Below are 24969 nucleotides of genomic sequence, written 5' to 3' on the forward strand. Positions count from 1 at the left end.
TTGAAGCCAAAGCGTTGCGAGACAGTGGTTCCATCCCTGTTTCTGAAGCAAAAGCAAGAAATGTAAATGAATTGTGGAATGTTGTTAAAGAATCATGGAGTGGAATAACAGCTGAAAGGTGCCACAAGTTGGTTGACTCCATGCCACACAGATATGAAGCAGTTATAGAAAACTGTGGTCATGCAACTAAATATTAGTTTAGTGATTCACAGGATTGCTAAATCCTAGAAACAAAAACGTTTGTACAAAATAGTTTTGAGTTTGTACAGTCAGGCAGACACTGCTATTTTTTTGAACACGCCCCTTTCAAATAATTGCCCAATTGCACAGCCTTAAGAGCATGCATATCATGAATGCTGGGTCTTGTTTGTTTTGTGAGAATCTACTGCACCTACTGGTAACTTGTTTGCCATGTAGCAATAAAAAATATACTAAAAACCTGGATTATTCTGGTTAGTCACATTGTACTGCTATTATTTTTGCACAATACTGTATACACAGTTGTGTCCAGATCATAACTGCATATATGCTACAGAAAACACTGACACAAGCACAAACACTGTAAACCTACACCGCCCCAATGCTTTTCACACACACTGAATCCATCTCTTGCTCACCTGGTCTCAAATGGTCCTCTCACTCAGCTCCTCCCTCCTGCTGAAAAAACAAACACATTGGTTTTGGATACTCATCAAGTCAGTCCTTGAACTTGTAATGTTTTGCTTGACTTCCAGCTGCAGCAGGGGCCTTACCTGAGCTCCACATTGCCCATAGCCTCAAAGTTGGATGGCCACTCAGCCAGAAGCAGCCGCACCCAGAAAGAAAGGAGGAGACATTAACGCACGCATAAGTTTTATTCTCCATCAAGCACCAACTACGGTATGTCTCACACACACTAAACCCACACTGACCCCAGTGCCATCCATACATTGACAAATACCCACAACTAAGCCTGACAACACTAAACTACACAATACAGCCTGCGCTTCCAACACTACCTGCTGATGGGCTTCCACACATATACAGTTGTGTCTGGATCACAACTGCATAATGGTGCAACAGCCTGGAAATAGCAAACACACACTCTAAACCTAGTTAAACCCCAGTGCCCCCCCCACCTCCCCCAGAACTAATCTAAGGCCTATGTAAAGTGCATTAAAGATAAATGCATGCATACTGGTAAAAACACTGCACAATGTGGCCTTCATGCACCTGGTCTCAAAGGGTCCTCTGGATCAGCTCCGCCCACCTGCAGCAAAAGCCTCAAAAGCCTCATCTAAGCTGGAGCCCCACTCAGCCAGATGCAGGCACCTGCTGAACACAAAGGAACAAAAAACAAAAAAACAAACAACCAGCAAGATACAACTGAATCCTTCAATGCAGAAATATTGAGCAATACAGACTAACATGCATCTTCTCATGGTCCTCTTGATCAGCTCCTCCATCCTGCACAACTAGTGATGTTATGCTCGACGCAGTGTCCATCTTTTGAAGCCAAAGCGTTGCGAGACAGTGGTTCCATCCTGTTTCTGAAGCAAAAGCAAGAAATGTAAATGAATTGTGGAATGTTGTTAAAGAATCATGGAGTGGAATAACAGCTGAAAGGTGCCACAAGTTGGTTGACTCCATGCCACACAGATATGAAGCAGTTATAGAAAACTGTGGTCATGCAACTAAATATTAGTTTAGTGATTCACAGGATTGCTAAATCCTAGAAACAAAAACATTTGTACAAAATAGTTTTGAGTTTGTACAGTCAACGGCAGACACTGCTATTTTTTTGAACACGCCCCTTTCAAATAATTGCCCAATTGCACAGCCTTAAGAGCATGCATATCATGAATGCTGGGTCTTGTTTGTTTTGTGAGAATCTACTGCACCTACTGGTAACTTGTTTGCCATGTAGCAATAAAAAAAAATATACTAAAAACCTGGATTATTCTGGTTAGTCGCATTGTACTGCTATTATTTTTGCACAATACTGTATACACAGTTGTGTCCAGATCATAACTGCATATATGCTACAGAAAACACTGACACAAGCACAAACACTGTGAACCTACACCCACCCCAGTGCTTTTCACACACACTGAATCCATCTCTTGCTCACCTGGTCTCAAATGGTCCTCTCACTCAGCTCCTCCCTCCTGCTGAAAAAACAAACACATTGGTTTTGGATACTCATCAAGTCAGTCCTTGAACTTGTAATGTTTTGCTTGACTTCCAGCTGCAGCAGGGGCCTTACCTGAGCTCCACATTGCCCATGGCCTCAAAGTTGGATGGCCACTCAGCCAGAAGCAGCCGCACCCAGAAAGAAAGGAGGAGACATTAGTGCATGCATAAGTTTTATTCTCCATCAAGCACCAACTACGGTATGTCTCACACACACTAAACCCACACTGACCCCAGTGCCATCCATATAGTGACAAATACCCACAACTAAGCCTAACAACACTAAACTACACAATACAGCCTGCGCTTCCAACACTACCTGCTGATGGGCTTCCACACATATACAGTTGTGTCTGGATCACAACTGCATAATGGTGCAACAGCCTGGAAATAGCAAACACACACTCTAAACCTAGTTAAACCCCAGTGCCCCCCCCACCTCCCCCAGAACTAATCTAAGGCCTATGTAAAGTGCATTAAAGATAAATGCATGCATACTGGTAAAAACACTGCACAATGTGGCCTTCATGCACCTGGTCTCAAAGGGTCCTCTGGATCAGCTTGGCCCACCTGCAGCAAAAGCCTCATCTAAGCTGGAGCCCCACTCAGCCAGATGCAGGCACCTGCTGAACACAAAGGAATAAAAAAATAAAAAAACAAAAAAACAAACAACCAGCAAGATACAACTGAATCCTTTAATGCAGAAATATTGAGCAAAAGAGACTAACATGCATCTTCTCATGGTCCTCTTGATCAGCTCCTCCATCCTGCACAACTAGTGATGTTATGCTCGACGCAGTGTCCATCTTTTGAAGCCAAAGCGTGGCGAGACAGTGGTTCCATCCCTGTTTCTGAAGCAAAAGCAAGAAATGTAAATGAATTGTGGAATGTTGTTAAAGAATCATGGAGTGGAATAACAGCTGAAAGGTGCCACAAGTTGGTTGACTCCATGCCACACAGATATGAAGCAGTTATAGAAAACTGTGGTCATGCAACTAAATATTAGTTTAGTGATTCACAGGATTGCTAAATCCTAGAAACAAAAACATTTGTACAAAATAGTTTTGAGTTTGTACAGTCAACGGCAGACACTGCTATTTTTTTGAACACGCCCCTTTCAAATAATTGCCCAATTGCACAGCCTTAAGAGCATGCATATCATGAATGCTGGGTCTTGTTTGTTTTGTGAGAATCTACTGTACCTACTGGTAACTTGTTTGCCATGTAGCAATAAAAAATATACTAAAAACCTGGATTATTCTGGTTAGTCGCATTGTACTGCTATTATTTTTGCACAATACTGTATACACAGTTGTGTCCAGATCATAACTGCATATATGCTACAGAAAACACTGACACAAGCACAAACACTGTAAACCTACACCGCCCCAGTGCTTTTCACACACACTGAATCCATCTCTTGCTCACCTGGTCTCAAATGGTCCTCTCACTCAGCTCCTCTCTCCTGCTGAAAAACACAAACACATTGGTTTTTGATACTCATCAAGTCAGTCCTTGAACTTGTAATATTTTTGCTTGACTTCCTGCTGCAGCAGGGGCCTTACCTGAGCTCCACATTGCCCATGGCCTCAAAGTTGGATGGCCACTCAGCAAGAAGCAGCCGAACCCAGAAAGAAAGGAGGAGACATTAACGCACGCATAAGTTTTATTCTCCATCAAGCACCAACTACGGTATGTCTCACACACACTAAACCCACACTGACCCCAGTGCCATCCATATATTGACAAATACCCACAACTAAGCCTGACAACACTAAACTACACAATACAGCCTGCGCTTCCAACACTACCTGCTGATGGGCTTCCACACATATACAGTTGTGTCTGGATCACAACTGCATAATGGTGCAACAGCCTGGAAATAGCAAACACACACTCTAAACCTAGTTAAACCCCAGTGCCCCCCCCCCCCCCCCCCCCCACCTCCCCCAGAACTAATCTAAGGCCTATGTAAAGTGCATTAAAGATAAATGCATGCATACTGGTAAAAACACTGCACAATGTGGCCTTCATGCACCTGGTCTCAAAGGGTCCTCTGGATCAGCTCCGCCCACCTGCAGCAAAAGCCTCATCTAAGCTAGAGCCCCACTCAGCCAGATGCAGGCACCTGCTGAACACAAAGGAACAAAAAACAAAAAAACAACCAGCAAGATACAACTGAATCCTTCAATGCAGAAACATTGAGCAATACAGACTAACATGCATCTTCTCATGGTCCTCTTGATCAGCTCCTCCATCCTGCACAACAAGTGATGTTATGCTCGACGCAGTATCCATCTTTTGAAGCCAAAGCGTTGCGAGACAGTGGTTCCATCCCTGTTTCTGAAGCAAAAGCAAGAAATGTAAATGAATTGTGGAGTGTTGTTAAAGAATCATGGAGTGGAATAACAGCTGAAAGGTGCCACAAGTTGGTTGACTCCATGCCACACAGATATGAAGCAGTTATAGAAAACTGTGGTCATGCAACTAAATATTAGTTTAGTGATTCACAGGATTGCTAAATCCTAGAAACAAAAACGTTTGTACAAAAGAGTTTTGAGTTTGTACAGTCAACGGCAGACACTGCTAATTTTTTGAACACGCCCCTTTCAAATAATTGCCCAATTGCACAGCCTTAAGAGCATGCATATCATGAATGCTGGGTCTTGTTTGTTTTGTGAGAATCTACTGCACCTACTGGTAACTTGTTTGCCATGTAGCAATAAAAAAATATACTAAAAACCTGGATTATTCTGGTTAGTCGGATTATACTGCTATTATTTTTGCACAATACTGTATACACAGTTGTGTCCAGATCATAACTGCATATATGCTACAGAAAACACTGACACAAGCACAAACACTGTAAACCTACACCGCCCCAATGCTTTTCACACACACTGAATCCATCTCTTGTTCACCTGGTCTCAAATGGTCCTCTCACTCAGCTCCTCCCTCCTGCTGAAAAAACAAACACATTGGTTTTGGATACTCATCAAGTCAGTCCTTGAACTTGTAATGTTTTGCTTGACTTCCAGCTGCAGCAGGGGCCTTACCTGAGCTCCACATTGCCCATGGCCTCAAAGTTGGATGGCCACTCAGCAAGAAGCAGCCGCACCCAGAAAGAAAGGAGGAGACATTAACGCACGCATAAGTTTTATTCTCCATCAAGCACCAACTACGGTATGTCTCACACACACTAAACCCACACTGACCCCAGTGCCATCCATATATTGACAAATACCCACAACTAAGCCTGACAACACTAAACTACACAATACAGCCTGCGCTTCCAACACTACCTGCTGATGGGCTTCCACACATATACAGTTGTGTCTGGATCACAAGTGCATAATGGTGCAACAGCCTGGAAATAGCAAACACACACTCTAAACCTAGTTAAACCCCAGTGCCCCCCCCCCCCCCCCCACCTCCCCCAGAACTAATCTAAGCCCTATGTAAAGTGCATTAAAGACAAATGCATGCATACTGGTAAAAACACTGCACAATGTGGCCTTCATGCACCTGGTCTCAAAGGGTCCTCTGGATCAGCTCCGCCCACCTGCAGCAAAAGCCTCATCTAAGCTGGAGCCCCACTCAGCCAGATGCAGGCACCTGCTGAACACAAAGGAATAAAAAAACAAAAAAACAAACAACCAGCAAGATACAACTGAATCCTTCAATGCAGAAACATTGAGCAATACTGACTAACATGCATCTTCTCATGGTCCTCTCACTCAGCTCCTCCCTCCTGCTGAAAAACACAAACACATTGGTTTTGGATACTCATCAAGTCAGTCCTTGAACTTGTAATATTTTGCTTGACTACCAGCTGCAGCAGGGGCCTTACCTGAGCTCCACATTGCCCATAGCCTCAAAGTTGGATGGCCACTCAGCCAGAAGCAGCCGCACCCAGAAAGAAAGGAGGAGACATTAATGCATGCATAAATTTTATTCTCCATCAAGCACCAACTACGGTATGTCTCACACACACTAAACCCACACTAACCCCAGTGCCATCCATATAGTGACAAATACCCACAACTAAGCCTGACAACACTAAACTACACAATACAGCCTGCGCTTTCAACACTACCCGCTGATGGGCTTCCACACATATACAGTTGTGTCTGGATCACAACTGCATAATGGTGCAACAGCCTGGAAATAGCAAACACACACTCTAAACCTAGTTAAACCCCAGTGCCCCCCCCCCCCCCCCCCCCCCCCCCACCTCCCCCACCTCCCCCAGAACTAATCTAAGCCCTATGTAAAGTGCATTAAAGACAAATGCATGCATACTGGTAAAAACACTGCACAATGTGGCCTTCATGCATCAGCTCCGCCCACCTGCAGCAAAAGCCTCATCTAAGCTGGAGCCCCACTCAGCCAGATGCAGGCACCTGCTGAACACAAAGGAATAAAAAAACAAAAAAACAACCAGCAAGATACAACTGAATCCTTCAATGCAGAAACATTGAGCAATACTGACTAACATGCATCTTCTCATGGTCCTCTTGATCAGCTCCTCCATCCTGCACAACTAGTGATGTTATGCTCGACGCAGTGTCCATCTTTTGAAGCCAAAGCGTTGCGAGACAGTGGTTCCATCCCTGTTTCTGAAGCAAAAGCAAGAAATGTAAATGAATTGTGGAATGTTGTTAAAGAATCATGGAGTGGAATAACAGCTGAAAGGTGCCACAAGTTGGTTGACTCCATGCCACACAGATGTGAAGCAGTTATAGAAAACTGTGGTCATGCAACTAAATATTAGTTTAGTGATTCACAGGATTGCTAAATCCTAGAAACAAAAACGTTTGTACAAAAGAGTTTTGAGTTTGTATAGTCAACGGCAGACACTGCTAATTTTTTGAACACGCCCCTTTCAAATAATTGCCCAATTGCACAGCCTTAAGAGCATGCATATCATGAATGCTGGGTCTTGTTTGTTTTGTGAGAATCTACTGCACCTACTGGTAACTTGTTTGCCATGTAGCAATAAAAAAATATACTAAAAACCTGGATTATTCTGGTTAGTCGCATTGTACTGCTATTATTTTGAACAATACTGCATGCACAGTTGTGTCCAAATCATAAGTGCATATATGCTACACAAAACACTGACACAAGCACAAACACAAACACTGTGAACCTACAGCGACCCCAGTGCTTTTCACACACACTGAATCCATCTCTTGCTCACCTGGTCCTCTCACTCAGCTCCTCCCTCCTGCTGAAAAACACAAACACATTGGTTTTGGATACTCATCAAGTCAGTCCTTGAACTTGTAATATTTTGCTTGACTACCAGCTGCAGCAGGGGCCTTACCTGAGCTCCACATTGCCCATAGCCTCAAAGTTGGATGGCCACTCAGCCAGAAGCAGCCGCACCCAGAAAGAAAGGAGGAGACATTAATGCATGCATAAGTTTTATTCTCCATCAAGCACCAACTACGGTATGTCTCACACACACTAAACCCACACTAACCCCAGTGCCATCCATATAGTGACAAATACCCACAACTAAGCCTGACAACACTAAACTACACAATACAGCCTGCGCTTTCAACACTACCTGCTGATGGGCTTCCACACATATACAGTTGTGTCTGGATCACAAGTGCATAATGGTGCAACAGCCTGGAAATAGCAAACACACACTCTAAACCTAGTTAAACCCCAGTGCCCCCCCCCCCCCCCCCCCCCCCCACCTCCCCCACCTCCCCCAGAACTAATCTAAGCCCTATGTAAAGTGCATTAAAGACAAATGCATGCATACTGGTAAAAACACTGCACAATGTGGCCTTCATGCATCAGCTCCGCCCACCTGCAGCAAAAGCCTCATCTAAGCTGGAGCCCCACTCAGCCAGATGCAGGCACCTGCTGAACACAAAGGAATAAAAAAACAAAAAAACAACCAGCAAGATACAACTGAATCCTTCAATGCAGAAACATTGAGCAATATTGACTAACATGCATCTTCTCATGGTCCTCTTGATCAGCTCCTCCATCCTGCACAACTAGTGATGTTATGCTCGACGCAGTGTCCATCTTTTGAAGCCAAAGCGTTGCGAGACAGTGGTTCCATCCCTGTTTCTGAAGCAAAAGCAAGAAATGTAAATGAATTGTGGAATGTTGTTAAAGAATCATGGAGTGGAATAACAGCTGAAAGGTGCCACAAGTTGGTTGACTCCATGCCACACAGATATGAAGCAGTTATAGAAAACTGTGGTCATGCAACTAAATATTAGTTTAGTGATTCACAGGATTGCTAAATCCTAGAAACAAAAACGTTTGTACAAAAGAGTTTTGAGTTTGTATAGTCAACGGCAGACACTGCTAATTTTTTGAACACGCCCCTTTCAAATAATTGCCCAATTGCACAGCCTTAAGAGCATGCATATCATGAATGCTGGGTCTTGTTTGTTTTGTGAGAATCTACTGCACCTACTGGTAACTTGTTTGCCATGTAGCAATAAAAAAATATACTAAAAACCTGGATTATTCTGGTTAGTCGCATTGTACTGCTATTATTTTGAACAATACTGCATGCACAGTTGTGTCCAAATCATAAGTGCATATATGCTACACAAAACACTGACACAAGCACAAACACAAACACTGTGAACCTACAGCGACCCCAGTGCTTTTCACACACACTGAATCCATCTCTTGCTCACCTGGTCCTCTCACTCAGCTCCTCCCTCCTGCTGAAAAACACAAACACATTGGTTTTGGATACTCATCAAGTCAGTCCTTGAACTTGTAATATTTTGCTTGACTACCAGCTGCAGCAGGGGCCTTACCTGAGCTCCACATTGCCCATAGCCTCAAAGTTGGATGGCCACTCAGCCAGAAGCAGCCGCACCCAGAAAGAAAGGAGGAGACATTAATGCATGCATAAGTTTTATTCTCCATCAAGCACCAACTACGGTATGTCTCACACACACTAAACCCACACTAACCCCAGTGCCATCCATATAGTGACAAATACCCACAACTAAGCCTGACAACACTAAACTACACAATACAGCCTGCGCTTTCAACACTACCTGCTGATGGGCTTCCACACATATACAGTTGTGTCTGGATCACAACTGCATAATGGTGCAACAGCCTGGAAATAGCAAACACACACTCTAAACCTAGTTAAACCCCAGTGCCCCCCCCCCCCCCCACCTCCCCCACCTCCCCCAGAACTAATCTAAGCCCTATGTAAAGTGCATTAAAGACAAATGCATGCATACTGGTAAAAACACTGCACAATGTGGCCTTCATGCATCAGCTCCGCCCACCTGCAGCAAAAGCCTCATCTAAGCTGGAGCCCCACTCAGCCAGATGCAGGCACCTGCTGAACACAAAGGAATAAAAAAACAAAAAAACAACCAGCAAGATACAACTGAATCCTTCAATGCAGAAACATTGAGCAATATTGACTAACATGCATCTTCTCATGGTCCTCTTGATCAGCTCCTCCATCCTGCACAACTAGTGATGTTATGCTCGACGCAGTGTCCATCTTTTGAAGCCAAAGCGTTGCGAGACAGTGGTTCCATCCCTGTTTCTGAAGCAAAAGCAAGAAATGTAAATGAATTGTGGAATGTTGTTAAAGAATCATGGAGTGGAATAACAGCTGAAAGGTGCCACAAGTTGGTTGACTCCATGCCACACAGATATGAAGCAGTTATAGAAAACTGTGGTCATGCAACTAAATATTAGTTTAGTGATTCACAGGATTGCTAAATCCTAGAAACAAAAACGTTTGTACAAAATAGTTTTGAGTTTGTACAGTCAACGGCAGACACTGCTAATTTTTTGAACACGCCCCTTTCAAATAATTGCCCAATTGCACAGCCTTAAGAGCATGCATATCATGAATGCTGGGTCTTGTTTGTTTTCTGAGAATCTACTGCACCTACTGGTAACTTGTTTGCCATGTAGCAATAAAAAAAAATATATACTAAACACCTGGATTATTCTGGATAGTCACATTGTACTGCTATTATTTTGAACAATACTGCATGCACAGTTGTGTCCAAATCATAAGTGCATATATGCTACAGAAAACACTGACACAAGCACAAACACAAACACTGTGAATCTACAGCGACCCCAGTGCTTTTCACACACACTGAATCCATCTCTTGCTCACCTGGTCCTCTCACTCAGCTCCTCCCTCCTGCTGAAAAACACAAACACATTGGTTTTGGATACTCATCAAGTCAGTCCTTGAACTTGTAATATTTTTGCTTGACTTCCAGCTGCAGCAGGGGCCTTACCTGAGCTCCACATTGCCCATAGCCTCAAAGTTGGATGGTCACTCAGCCAGAAGCAGCCGCACCCAGAAAGAAAGGAGGAGACATTAACGCACGCATAAGTTTTATTCTCCATCAAGCACCAACTACGGTATGTCTCACACACACTAAACCCACACTGACCCCAGTGCCATCCATATATTGACAAATACCCACAACTAAGCCTAACAACACTAAACTACACAATACAGCCTGCGCTTTCAACACTACCTGCTGATGGGCTTCCACACATATACAGTTGTGTCTGGATCACAACTGCATAATGGTGCAACAGCCTGGAAATAGCAAACACACACTCTAAACCTAGTTAAACCCCAGTGCCCCCCCCCCCCCCCCCCCCCCTCCCCCAGAACTAATCTAAGCCCCATGTAAAGTGCATTAAAGACAAATGCATGCATACTGGTAAAAACACTGCACAATGTGGCCTTCATGCACCTGGTCTCAAAGGGTCCTCTGGATCAGCTCCGCCCACCTGCAGCAAAAGCCTCATCTAAGCTGGAGCCCCACTCAGCCAGATGCAGGCACCTGCTGAACACAAAGGAATAAAAAAACAAAAAAACAAACAACCAGCAAGATACAACTGAATCCTTCAATGCAGAAACATTGAGCAATACTGACTAACATGCATCTTCTCATGGTCCTCTTGATCAGCTCCTCCATCCTGCACAACTAGTGATGTTATGCTCGACGCAGTGTCCATCTTTTGAAGCCAAAGCGTTGCGAGACAGTGGTTCCATCCCTGTTTCTGAAGCAAAAGCAAGAAATGTAAATGAATTGTGGAGTGTTGTTAAAGAATCATGGAGTGGAATAACAGCTGAAAGGTGCCACAAGTTGGTTGACTCCATGCCACACAGATATGAAGCAGTTATAGAAAACTGTGGTCATGCAACTAAATATTAGTTTAGTGATTCACAGGATTGCTAAATCCTAGAAACAAAAACGTTTGTACAAAATAGTTTTGAGTTTGTACAGTCAACGGCAGACACTGCTAATTTTTTGAACACGCCCCTTTCAAATAATTGCCCAATTGCACAGCCTTAAGAGCATGCATATCATGAATGCTGGGTCTTGTTTGTTTTCTGAGAATCTACTGCACCTACTGGTAACTTGTTTGCCATGTAGCAATAAAAAAAAAATATACTAAAAACCTGGATTATTCTGGTTAGTCACATTGTACTGCTATTATTTTGAACAATACTGCATGCACAGTTGTGTCCAAATCATAAGTGCATATATGCTACAGAAAACACTGACACAAGCACAAACACAAACACTGTGAATCTACAGCGACCCCAGTGCTTTTCACACACACTGAATCCATCTCTTGCTCACCTGGTCCTCTCACTCAGCTCCTCCCTCCTGCTGAAAAACACAAACACATTGGTTTTGGATACTCATCAAGTCAGTCCTTGAACTTGTAATATTTTTGCTTGACTTCCAGCTGCAGCAGGGGCCTTACCTGAGCTCCACATTGCCCATAGCCTCAAAGTTGGATGGCCACTCAGCCAGAAGCAGCCGCACCCAGAAAGAAAGGAGGAGACATTAACGCACGCATAAGTTTTATTCTCCATCAAGCACCAACTACGGTATGTCTCACACACACTAAACCCACACTGACCCCAGTGCCATCCATATAGTGACAAATACCCACAACTAAGCCTGACAACACTTAACTACACAATACAGCCTGCGCTTTCAACACTACCTGCTGATGGGCTTCCACACATATACAGTTGTGTCTGGATCACAACTGCATAATGGTGCAACAGCCTGGAAATAGCAAACACACACTCTAAACCTAGTTAAACCCCAGTGCCCCCCCCCACCTCCCCCAGAACTAATCTAAGCCCTATGTAAAGTGCATTAAAGACAAATGCATGCATACTGGTAAAAACACTGCACAATGTGGCATTCATGCACCTGGTCTCAAAGGGTCCTCTGGATCAGCTCCGCCCACCTGCAGCAAAAGCCTCATCTAAGCTGGAGCCCCACTCAGCCAGATGCAGGCACCTGCTGAACACAAAGGAATAAAAAAACAAAAAAACAAACAACCAGCAAGATACAACTGAATCCTTCAATGCAGAAACATTGAGCAATACTGACTAACATGCATCTTCTCATGGTCCTCTTGATCAGCTCCTCCATCCTGCACAACAAGTGATGTTATGCTCGACGCAGTATCCATCTTTTGAAGCCAAAGCGTTGCGAGACAGTGGTTCCATCCCTGTTTCTGAAGCAAAAGCAAGAAATGTAAATGAATTGTGGAGTGTTGTTAAAGAATCATGGAGTGGAATAACAGCTGAAAGGTGCCACAAGTTGGTTGACTCCATGCCACACAGATGTGAAGCAGTTATAGAAAACTGTGGTCATGCAACTAAATATTAGTTTAGTGATTCACAGGATTGCTAAATCCTAGAAACAAAAACGTTTGTACAAAAGAGTTTTGAGTTTGTACGGTCAACGGCAGACACTGCTAATTTTTTGAACACGCCCCTTTCAAATAATTGCCCAATTGCACAGCCTTAAGAGCATGCATATCATGAATGCTGGGTCTTGTTTGTTTTGTGAGAATCTACTGCACCTACTGGTAACTTGTTTGCCATGTAGCAATAAAAAATATACTAAAAACCTGGATTATTCTGGTTAGTCGCATTGTACTGCTATTATTTTGAACAATACTGCATGCACAGTTGTGTCCAAATCATAAGTGCATATATGCTACAGAAAACACTGACACAAGCACAAACACTGTAAACCTACACCGACCCCAGTGCTTTTCACACACACTGAATCCATCCACAACTAAGGCTTGACCATACTCAGCCAGACTCAAACTCCAATGCACCTGGATACAGAACAAAGCCCATCTAAACTGAGTTGAAGACAAGCATGCACTTCCAACACACACACACACACACACACACACACAGAAATTAATGCATGTATATCTGGAGAAACACTGACCAATAGGCTTGCTCTCACCTTGTTTCTCATGGTCCTCTGGATCAGTCCCTCCATCTGCACAGGCGAACACACTGTACATCAGATACAGGTACAAATAATCAAGCCTATTTTAAACATTCTGCTACACTTCCACATACAGCAGGGGGCGTACCTGAGCTCCACCCTGGATATGGCCTCATCCAAGTTGGAGCCCCACTCTGCCACATACACCTGGATAGAGAGACATTAATGGGTATGTGTAAAAGCACTGAACTGTCTGTCACTCTATCACATCTGGGTTTAAACGTCCACACACCATAGTCTAAAAGTCACAGTGCCAAACTAACATACATGTGCTCATACTAAACAAGACAGACATATAAAGCCAACTATTACACACACATCTACTTATTTAATTCACATCTAAAGTCAAAGTGGTACAGCTAAGAACTCAGTTTACAGCCTGAGAATCTGGCATCCACACAGCACAGTCTACACTGTTTGATCTACATATTATTTGTCTAAAAATTTACTGTTGCCTACAACTCAAAGTATTACAACTACATAAACACAAACACAGAAATTAATGCATGCATGTGTATAAACACTAAACAATGTTAACCAACAGGCAACATCTCACCTGGTCTCTCATGGCTCTCCAAATAAGCTCTGCCATCCTGCAAGAGAAACACAAACTGGAAGCATCAGCACACAAACCACGTTTGAAACAGCCCTTGATTTTTTTAAATCCGCTTACCACAAAGTGCTCTGACAACACACAACAGCCACAGTGTGTCCCTCACTCCCACAGGATGGCGCTCTCTCCTCACCAGCAGCACCTTCACTGGCTCCACCCCACATACACCTACAACTATGTCTCTCTTTCTCACTCACACTAAAATTAATGCATGCATAAGTGTAGAAAGACTACAATGTGGTTCTTGCTCACCTGGTCTCACTCAGCTCCTCTCTCCTGATGAAAAACACAAACACATTGGTTTTGGATACTCATCAAGTCAGTCCTTGAACTTGTAATATTTTGCTTGACTTGAGCTGCAGCAGGGCCCTTACCTTTTTTTTTTTTTTTTAACATTTTGCAACAGGGCTACCTGAGCTCCACACTGGCCACAGCCTCATCCAAGCTGGAGCCCCACTCTGCCAGATGCAGCTACCTGCTAAACCCACAGATACATGTTTAAGTGTAAAAACACTGAGCAAAGTTGATTTATGTGCTTTCTCTTACCCTCTGATGATCCTCTAGAGCAGCTCATCCTTCCTGCAGAGAAGGCACAGGCGCACATACAGACACACACTGGATATTAAACCTGTAATTTTCAACATTCAGCAACACTTCAAGGTGCAGCTGAGGGCCTAGCTATGCCCCACACTAGCCATGGCCTCATCCACACTGTTGAACACACACCCTACACCCAACCCAGGGCCATCCACACCAACAGTTACCCACAATTATGCCCAATACTACCACTATCTGCCCATAGGCTTCCACATTTACACAATTGTGTCTGGATCACAACTGCATATATGCTTCCACCTACAGACAACACTGCCGCAACGGCCCAGCTAAAGAAAAGGCGCGCTCCAAACCTAGCAGGCCCGACTGCCTTCCACACACTGAATCCATCCACAACTAAGCCAACACTTGGCCAGTCCTAAACTCCGAAGTGGGTATACTGGTTACAAAGCCCATCTCAACCGAGCTAAAGACACAAGCCTGCACTTCAACACTCAAATCCCACACACACGAGCGCATGAGTGTAGAGCCGATGAGCGAAGCCAAGCGCGGTGCTTTCTCCCAAATGGTCCCGGCTGCTTCGCTGGATCCTTTCGTCCATCGTGCGGAAATCCGGCACATAATCAACCATGTTAGCCTCTGGTCACAAATCAACTCAAGCTTTGCATTTTAAGCGTTCTGCGCGGGCCTTACCTGGCCTCCACATCCGCCATTTTCCCTCTCGATTGCTCCGGACAGGTGAACCGCCTGTCTCTGGCTCACGCCGAAGTTCCAGCTCCACTAGGCCTGAATCGTCTCTCTGCTCTCAGCCACAGCTTTTACTGTTCGCCAGGAAAGTACAATAACAAATAACCAGTTAAACATGAACACACAGGATTCATCTGTTTACAGGTAACGAGTTCAGTTCACTCCACTAACCAGAAAAAGAGCTTGGACAAAAAACAACATGACTGAATAATCCAGTATTCCACGGCGAACTCGAGCCACCGCCACACCTACGCCTTATAAGCCGCAGACATAAAATTCTGCCCTGCTATTGGCTGAGCGCTCTCCTCCCCGGTCACATGGGTTTGATCAGCGCATGGGCAACAGGTGCGACTGATTTTTTGGCGCGGATCAAACTGGACTCTGATTGGACGGGACTATTGGCTGAAGTGGTAGGAGGGGCCTGCGGTGACTGCCCTCATAAAGCAGCAGTAACGTCTCGTGATGGCTGATCGAGGCTTTGTTGAAGCTTCGACACCTGATTCAAAAAAATAGTTCATTACCCGAGGCTTCAATGACATAGTGCTCGACTAGGACATCTAGTGGTCAATAAAATGAAGTGCAATCAAGATGTGTCATTTATTGGTTCATTGATTGGGATTTGATTCTCCATGCACATTCTTGTTCGACTACACTACATGTTTGTATGGTTTCAAGCTGACACAATAAAATACAAATATTAAATATATATATTAAATACATAGGCTATATTATTTGACACGTCTGATTGTTGTAGGAAACAGCGATATACTTGGCCTGATATTTTGTGTTATGAATCGTGAGCTATCCTAAAACAAGTCTAAATAGTCCATAGCTTAAAAGATGTTGAATACTGGATGTTCAGTCCCCAGATGGCAAATGTGATCTCATTCCAAATGTCTAATTCATGAGCGAAATAACACGCAGCTCTGACGGGATTATTCATAATAATAATAATAATAATAATAATAATAATAATAATAATAATAATAATAATAATAATTATAATTATAATAATAATAGAAGACCATGATTGTTATTTGGCATGGCTTATTGTAACCCTACATAATCTTCATTTATATATTGTGTTGTAAAACATTGAAATAGTTCTGGTACATTCATGAGATGTGCTCAACAAATACAAAATGTAATTTTCACATGGTACTGGTGCAAATACAGATTGTATCATGGTATGTTATGGGCATCGTTGGTAGAGAGGTTTATGTGTAAGTGGGTAAAGAGGGTGTGCTTGAAACAGGGCAGTTTGCTCAAAGAACAGGGCAGTGGGTGTGCTTGTGTAACTGTTTATGCGTTTTTATTAAGAAATAACAGTTTTTCTACAGTTTTTGGGCTCAAACGGTTTCTTCTTTTACAGACTATTTCCCCAGCCTTGGAAAAAACCCATAGGACTATATATCTATAAACCTATCTATATAACTCTCTATCTATCTATCTATCTATCTATCTATCTATCTATCTATCTATCTATCTATCTAATTTGATAATTTTATAATTATTTTATTATTCATTTTATAAATCTATTGCTCTATCTACACTGATTCTCCAAAAATACGTTATCAACACTGCTACTACTAACACCTAACAACCGCAACAAACCAACCTACTCGGCAAAGAAAAATTCAAATGACCGCCACTATATAGATATATTATCCCTGAACACACTCGATCCCGCCGTGATTCACATAACAAACCGAACCAATCAGGCGATTCGAAGCACTCAACTGCTTCGAACGTCACTACTCACGTGACCAAACCACACCTCGGCACAGTGGTTCGATACAACTGCTTCATGAGCTACCGCGCATGTGTCGGAGCCTCGGGTGTCAGAGGACTGGGGTCCAACACAGAACAGGTGTTTGAAATGATCACAGATTGCCAGGGGTTTACTTTCAGTCTGACTCCATGGCTTTATGCATTATAGACTTCAATCAGAATCAGTTCTATTGGCCAAATGTATGCAGACACACAAGGAATCTGACTTTGGTTTTCCTCTGCTCTCAGGCACTACAGAACAACAACAGAACTACTTTTTTTGCCACAAATATCAATAGTGCAATGGGTCAGTCTGAATCTGGATAATGCAAACTATATATGTCATATAAGGTGTGTTCAAAAGCAAACAAAGTCAACCAGTGAATCTGCTGTCAACTGTCTTCCAACATGATCATTATAACCATGTTACAATATGAAGTTTACCAAAAGTTCCCTACTTCAAACGGGCCACAATGAATTTCTTTCCAAGGTGTGTGTCACCTGTGGCCTTCCCATCACATTGATTTCACTTTTATTAGTGTTTAAGGTTCATGAGACGTCTTATTGTTTCAGTTCATGCAGAGTAAAACTGTCAAATCCATTCAACAGTCCTCATTGGGAAATGTTTATGCAAAACAGTTAAGAAATATCAAAAGAGGAAACACGACAGAGTTAATTTGGACTTGTACACACATAATAAAGAGCTCTAAACAAATAAAAGCTCATTAATAGACATCAAACATAGGTGACAAGAAGGGCCAACAAGCCACAGACACAGAAAGTGAACCTGCCCAACAGAATTTAACTGACATAAGATAAGATAAGATAAGATAAGATAAGATAAGATAAGATAAGATAAGATAAGATAGCACTTTATTGATCCCACAGTGGGGAAATTCACTTGTTAGTCAGCTCACAAGCAAAAACAGGAGAAAAGAAAAGGATAAGGTGCAGAAGTGTGCATATGATGAAGTATAAGGAACAATGTGCAAAACAGTATTTACAATCTAAAGAAAAAAGAAAGTAAAGTTACAGAAAAACAGTACACAAAATACTAAAACAGTAAAAACTAGTAAAAACTGGCAATATACAAATTTACATGATGATGGAGGGGTGAAGAGTAGGATCCTGTTGGAGAGAGAGAAAAAAACATACATATATATGCACAGTCCAATGTGGACAAATGAAATGTTAGACCAGACCAGAGTACAACTGAGCAGTTGAGTTGTACAGTCTGACAGCAGAGGGAATGAAGGACAGCTCCTTCCTACATTGTGGATGTCTAAGTCTGCCACTGAGGGAACTGCTCAGTGCTTCCACAGTCTGGTGCAGGGGGTGAGAGGTGTTGTCCATAATGGATGCCAGCTTAGCTAACATCCTCCTCTCACCCACCTCCTCCACAGTGATCATTAGGCAGCCTAAGACAGAGTTGGTCCTCCTGACCAGCTTGTTCAGTCTCTTCCTGTCTCTGTCTGTGCTGCCCGCTCCCCAGCAGACCACGGCATAATGTACAGCGGAGGCTACCACAGAGTCATAAAAACTCTTTAGAAGAGGCCTGCACACTCCAAAGGAGCTCATTTTAGTGTTATAAGTCTCATTAATATGAGTTAGTATTAAAGAACAACTCTGAACCGGTAGTATACCGGTCTGTTCGGGTATATTTTGATTCATGTTTAATAATTTTGAAAAATAAAAATATGAACGGACTTCAGACTGACATATTTTAATATTCTGTTATGGAGAAATGTTGATCGGCTTTGACACTGTTATACCGCATGGTCTGTGAACTCCAGTTCATCAACAGGCAAAAGAAAGAGCTTCTCAAAGCGAACACTAGATGTCAGCCAGGCGCCACCTGCTGTCATCTCTGCTGTTTTGTGGTTTGAATAGGCAGAAAGTTGCATGTTGCAGTTTTAAATGCTGGTCCCTTGATAATTTTGGTTGGATGTGGTCAGTGGACATGTCCTCGGTTTATCCATGAGACAAAATAAAGTACTGAAGCTCATTATACGGCCCTACAGCCTGGTGGGATGTTCGGGGGTGATATATATATTCTGGAATAAATTTGATAAATTCATTTCAGTGATGGATAGGATATATTCTGGTGTACGGGTTGGTCACATAACAGGCCAATCAGAAGTCACTGCTGCCTTACTGAGAATCCATTAACTGGTGTTGTACATGAATGACAGTGGAAATGTAATCGCCCGCTGCACCACGGCTTTTGGTTCTTCTTGAGGTGGATATCATGTTGTGAATTATTTAAATTGGATTTATCAAACGCTCTCTTGTCAGCTGGAGGCTGTCATGGTCAGAGATTTGTGGGGTGCGCACGCATATCACTGCGCGCACAGCTTCTGTGATTCGACTAAAACTATATAGACTTTGTTTGAAAACACGGTGAAATTGGGACAAATGAAGCTGAGCGAAAGCAATAATGCTGCAAAATCATTTCATCTCAGAAACAGTTAAAACAGTCTGTTAGTTTTCACTTTCGAGGGGCGCGCCCCTTCCCACTTTCGGCACTTCTCCCTTCAGCAGAGACGCGCTCTAGTGACACTGTGGCGGAGTGCTGTGCATCATGAAGGCCGCTGGTTTCTGAAGGTTTCCCAGCTGAAGCTGCCACCGCTGCTAGAAGATGATCCTGCTGCCTGGTCTGCTGTTTATTCTCTGGGGAGAACCGGGTCGGTGTCGGGGGGAGGATGGAGCCTTCATCTTTGATGGAGATATCCGCCACTTCGCCGTGAACAACAACACGGTTTACATCGCTACAATGGAGAAGCTGTACCAGCTGAACCACGACCTGTCTCTGGTCCAGATTCTGAGCCAAAGAGGAATCTTGAAAGTTGGGAACAACCCGCTGGACGTGCATTTTGACAGGGTTTCTGAGACGGCTCGGAGCAACGCAACTTTCAAAGTCAACACATTATTGCCATTTGCTGAGAACAACAATCTGTTCAGCTGCGGAGTGATCAACAATGAGTTTGTTTACTGCGAGGTCCTGGATCTGATGAACATCTCTAAACTTCTGTACAAGGAGAGCGTCCAGGTGGGACCACTGAGGCGCAGCGATGCGTCCGTCGCTGTTTTAGTTAAAGTGGCGAGCGACACTTACGTTGTGACCGCGATACAGCAACATGAGGACGGATCCACAGAGAGCAGCAGTTTCTCTGATGCCAAAACTGTCAACCTTCACGATGCGGATAACAAATATAAGAGAGGTATATTTTCTCGCTCTGATGCGCATGACTCGCCTTCGATCAAAAGTAAAGGAGATGTGGAGTTTGTGGACGGATTTCAGATCAATTCAGTCATATATCTGCTCTCCAACGTGCATTCAAGCGCTGGAGGCAACAAAGTCCGTCTGATTTGGCTTGATGGGAAAATCAGCAAGACCCAAACTCTCAGGTCGCTGCGGGGTGCGACTCTCAGGATCTCTGAAGCTGGAGAAGGTAACAGACTCCTGGCCTCCTCGGTGATCCCGGGCGGACCGCCGGTGCTCTGGAGCGGAGTGTTCAGTGTCGACGCAGGACAGACCAACACCGAGCTGGCGGTGTTTGACATCAGCCTCGATCTCACCGGAGAGGCCGATACAGATCCAGACTTCTGCAGCGTCTGTCCCGACCCGCCAAGTCCTAAAACGGTAATAGGTCAATTTGGTTACAGAATTATTCAGTACGCATATTTATGGTAAGCAAACTTGCTGGGTGTGTCGCTGCCGTCATTGGACTTAAAAGACAAGTAAAAAATCTGATATTTTATGTTCCTCTGTAAGAAAGTTTTTTTTTCTTGCAGACACGTTGTAACATATTGCAGTACTTCTCAGTTGCACCTCATATTGAAAGCCAAGATAAAATGGGGATCAAAAATGAATGAACATGACTTTGAGTACAACTGATGACCTGACATTTGAGCTTTCAGTGAGAGTTATTTCAGTTACCCTCAGAGCTTTGGATTCATGTTGGATCCAGATCTGATGATCAGTGTGTTTGTGTTTCTCAGCCAAAGACTCTGAGGCCGAAGGCAGTGCTCCTCAGGCAGAACAACATGTCCTCTGTGCTGGCAGTGAGGCAGAGGGCCTGGATGGTTTTCTTCATCGGGACAGGAGATGGGCAGCTGATTAAGGTGAGTATAAGAAGTGATATGAATCTATTTTTATATCTATTTTATCTATACATGAACCTAAAGTCACAATGATGTGGAAACCTATTCCTAACTTTACATTGGAAACATAAGGTCATTTTATTTGATAAGAGTAAATGCAGACTTAGAAGACTTCCTACTGCCTGCTCTTCTAGTAGGACCTGATAAATAACGTCTCATGTCTTGAATTACTCTCGTCTAACAGTGACTAGTTCCCTGTCAGCATCTTTCCCACTTTTCCACTTCTCCATCACACCATTCCCTGTCTTCTTTCCAACTCCAAGATAAAACTATGAATTTTTTGCAGATATTCTTTATATGTACTCACTCACATGATTAAAGAGTCTGGGAACACTCCAGTAACCCTCTGCTAGACACAATAGGCTCTTTCATGCTGAGTTTACTTTCTCAAGTGTTCATAAAACCCTTAAGTGTATTTCTTACAGCTATGCAGCTGAGGCCTAACAGAGAGAAATGGCTTTTCTATTCACTGACAAATGTAGCATGTAATGGAATGTCTAAAAACATCTATATGCGCCCATGTGGGCAGATGGGTGAGTGGTCAGGTGATCTCCAGAGGAAAAAGTAAAGCACGACGGAACCCGAAATATTCCATTGTACACATATATAGTTCAAGACAGAGACGGTACAGACGTCATCGCCATAACATTTCTACATTTACCCAGAGCAGTACAATTGCATCATATCCTGTGTACTAGTTGACAGTAAAGTGAGGCAACACAGTGGAAGTGACTTGACGTGGACATGGTGTTGGGACACTCAACAGAAACATAAAGTTTTCAACACGTCTTTTTTTTCTGCGATGCTGTGAGCTCTTAGTGGTGTCAGAGGTCAACACAGAATCCCCATTAGGACTGTAAGATGTCAGTGGATCAAGGTTTTCCTCAACAGCCATAATGGTGATGGTCGTTAGCTAGTGGCCTGACCTAAACAAAGCCTGAACCAAAGCTGCTTTCTTGTTGTCAGCTTGCTGTGGATAAGGACTATCACACCACCTGTCCCGTGGTGCTCTACAGGGCCAGTGACGACCACAAAGTGTTTCCCAAAATAAGTCTGGATCAAGTGGATCGAAAACATGTGTATGTGCCATTTCAAAATGAGGTGGGTGCATTGTACATGTAGAAACATACCTGTGTGAGACTGTGGTGAACACCTGAGGATTTTGAAGATTCTGAAGATTTCAGATCATCTTTTTATTACCACAGTATCACCTGTACATGTGCTGTATTAAGCTAAGTGTAAGTGTTGTGTTCTAGATGAAGCGTGTACCTGTGTCAACGTGCAGCATATACACAAATGTGCAGGACTGTTGGTCTGCACAGGATCCATTCTGTGTCTGGTGTGGCTCTGAAACAAGGTCAGGGAAACAACCTCTGCATCTGGCACCTTTAAACAATTAGAAACTCGGTTATAACATGTTTTTCTTTCCCCAGATGCACGTTTGAAGATGACTGCAAAGATTCAGACTGGTTGTCCATTCCTGATGATCACCAACAGAAAATGGTCTCCTACAAAGTTGAAAAGGACACAAGAGGCCAGGTAGAGATGAAGTACAAGGTTTTAGCTGTAATCAGTTGTGTCTGTCAGTTATTCATCCTTTAAACACTCACATCCCGACCTTTCTCAGATCACGCTTAAGATCCAAACACACCTGACTTGGGGCCAGAGGGCACTGTCTAACTTCGCCTGTCAATTCGGTGTACGTTGTAGCACGACTGGCCCTCGTCCACAGTTCCCACAATGCACCTGCATCCTATCTAATAGCACACTTCCTGCTGAAGGTCAGTAACTTTTAATAAATATAATAATCCAGTGAATACACACATCATCAGCCTAACTGATGTACCTGAGCATTCAGCTGAAACATCTGATATTTATTTACTGTTGTAAACTGTTAAACTATTTTACTGCAGTGTTCATTGTTTTATTTGCATATCGATCCTGGCAGCCAGCGTAAAAATCAGACTTGGGCCGACGCACTTATTGGAACGACTGACGCTAACCAACTGTTCGGACATCAGGGGGCCCCCAAGTTCGGCCCTGTAAGTCCACTACCTTTGAACAGAACAGATAGAGCTGAAACACACTGAGTCAGTCAGATGCATCACTGATGAAATGATTAGGTCCCAGTTGTATGAAAAGAAAAAAAAAGAATTTAATCTTGTCTTTTTGCAACCAAGAAGCAGATATTACCGCGTTGTGATGCTTGTGCTCCATCAAATCATCGGGATCCATATTTTCAGTGTATATATAAGATGCGTTGGCTCCTCAGGTGTCAGCAGTGCATCAGGGCTGGATGTGGCTGGAGCACAAACGTCTGTTCCTGGGCAAATCAGGGAGTGAGGAATGTAAGTATACACGTTTTTATATATTTATCTAACAAAGGCTTTTGCAGTCTTCAAACGTGCTGTACACTGCATTTATTTTGAGACATTTATAAAATTGAAGACTATGAACAACATTGGACCCCAGCAGTTAGCCAGACTGTTCCAAAAGCTCAGCACCTGCCAGCAACAAATGTTTAACAAAGATGTGTGTAATTCATGGTATCTACTGGAAACAATTAGCAAATATCAGATAAAATACCAGAGAGAACATTTGTTAAATTGTAATTTTCATCACAAACTCTTAATCTTGATTCCAATATAGCAGTATTTCTTTACAGATTTAATTCTTATTTTTGGAATCTATATGTTAAAGAAATTGTCCTTTACATAGCCTAGCCTCTCCCAGCCTGGATTTAGCTGAGCTTAGAATAAACAGGAAAGGAGACGAAGCTGCAGGCTTTCTTCAAAAGTTATAAAGAGAAATACCTTTCAGCAAAACCAGTTGTACATTTTGTGTCTTGTTTGCCAAACTTATCAAAAGAGTCACGAGCTGAGTCAGCACACAGCTGTCCGCTCGGAGCTATGAAGTGTTTAGACACTTTTCAAAGAGAGCAACAACCAAAAATGTCTCAGTTTCTATTTCTGTACATGCACACAGCATGTAAAGAAGACAGCATTATAGTTGTTGGAATATGTCCGGCCAGCTGTTCTCTACTGTTACTGAGTTTATGAGCTGCACTAACTTGAGCTGAAACAGGTTCTGAATCAACTCGAGTACCTTTACAGTGACTGTCCTGTAAACCTGCTGAATCTCGTCCGCTTACTTCCTCCTGCAGGACTCTGTTTGCCAAATGGTGGAGTCAGGGACACATTTTTTGGTGAGCCCCTCAACTCTCATGCACATTCTTCCTCTGAAGTTCAACTTATTCACATTCAGTAGAGGCTAAAATGTCAGTAGAAGGCAGTTCATTAAAAATGATTAGTTTTGTGTTTGTTTTCCTCTCAGAGGCCTGAGATCTCCTCCATCACTCCCAGTGTCGTGTCTTTCTACGGTAGAAACCATGCACTGTTGTCAGGTCGTAACCTCAGTGATGTGACCAGAGTGAGGATACAGGCACACATGGACTGCACTCCACAAGAGTGAGTCAGTTTACGGGCATGGGAAATGCCACCCATATTATGAAATGACACATAAATACAAATTGACAGTTCACTCAGTACTTCTCAGTGACTGTCCTGTAAAATGTGTGGTGTTTGCCTTTAAAGTAAAAACCTATCA

At 43.2% G+C, this 24969-nt stretch overlaps 1 protein-coding gene across 5 annotated transcripts in view; it reads left to right on the forward strand.

Annotated features, from left to right (window-relative positions):
• plxnc1 (plexin C1) overlaps positions 1 to 24969 on the forward strand; it is a 103906-nt gene that overhangs the window by 64460 nt on the left and 14477 nt on the right. Inside the window, exons 1-10 of one of the 5 annotated variants that reach the window (XM_041030420.1) lie at positions 19540 to 20842; positions 21202 to 21324; positions 22330 to 22464; positions 22620 to 22720; positions 22797 to 22902; positions 22991 to 23144; positions 23312 to 23405; positions 23636 to 23711; positions 24527 to 24568; positions 24697 to 24830. The exons of 2 other annotated variants lie outside the window; for them this stretch is intronic. In XM_041030420.1, the coding sequence (XP_040886354.1) occupies positions 19838 to 20842; positions 21202 to 21324; positions 22330 to 22464; positions 22620 to 22720; positions 22797 to 22902; positions 22991 to 23144; positions 23312 to 23405; positions 23636 to 23711; positions 24527 to 24568; positions 24697 to 24830 (1970 nt within the window). In that variant the 5' untranslated portion in view covers positions 19540 to 19837. Of the gene's footprint in view, positions 1 to 19539; positions 20843 to 21201; positions 21325 to 22329; positions 22465 to 22619; positions 22721 to 22796; positions 22903 to 22990; positions 23145 to 23311; positions 23406 to 23635; positions 23712 to 24526; positions 24569 to 24696; positions 24831 to 24969 lie in introns of those variants that run through there. 2 more of the 5 variants (XM_041030419.1, XM_041030421.1) reach the window with 2 other exon arrangements.

The sequence above is a fragment of the Toxotes jaculatrix genome, chromosome 22 (genome assembly GCF_017976425.1).
Source record: "Toxotes jaculatrix isolate fToxJac2 chromosome 22, fToxJac2.pri, whole genome shotgun sequence".
Lineage (NCBI taxonomy): Eukaryota > Metazoa > Chordata > Actinopteri > Toxotidae > Toxotes > Toxotes jaculatrix.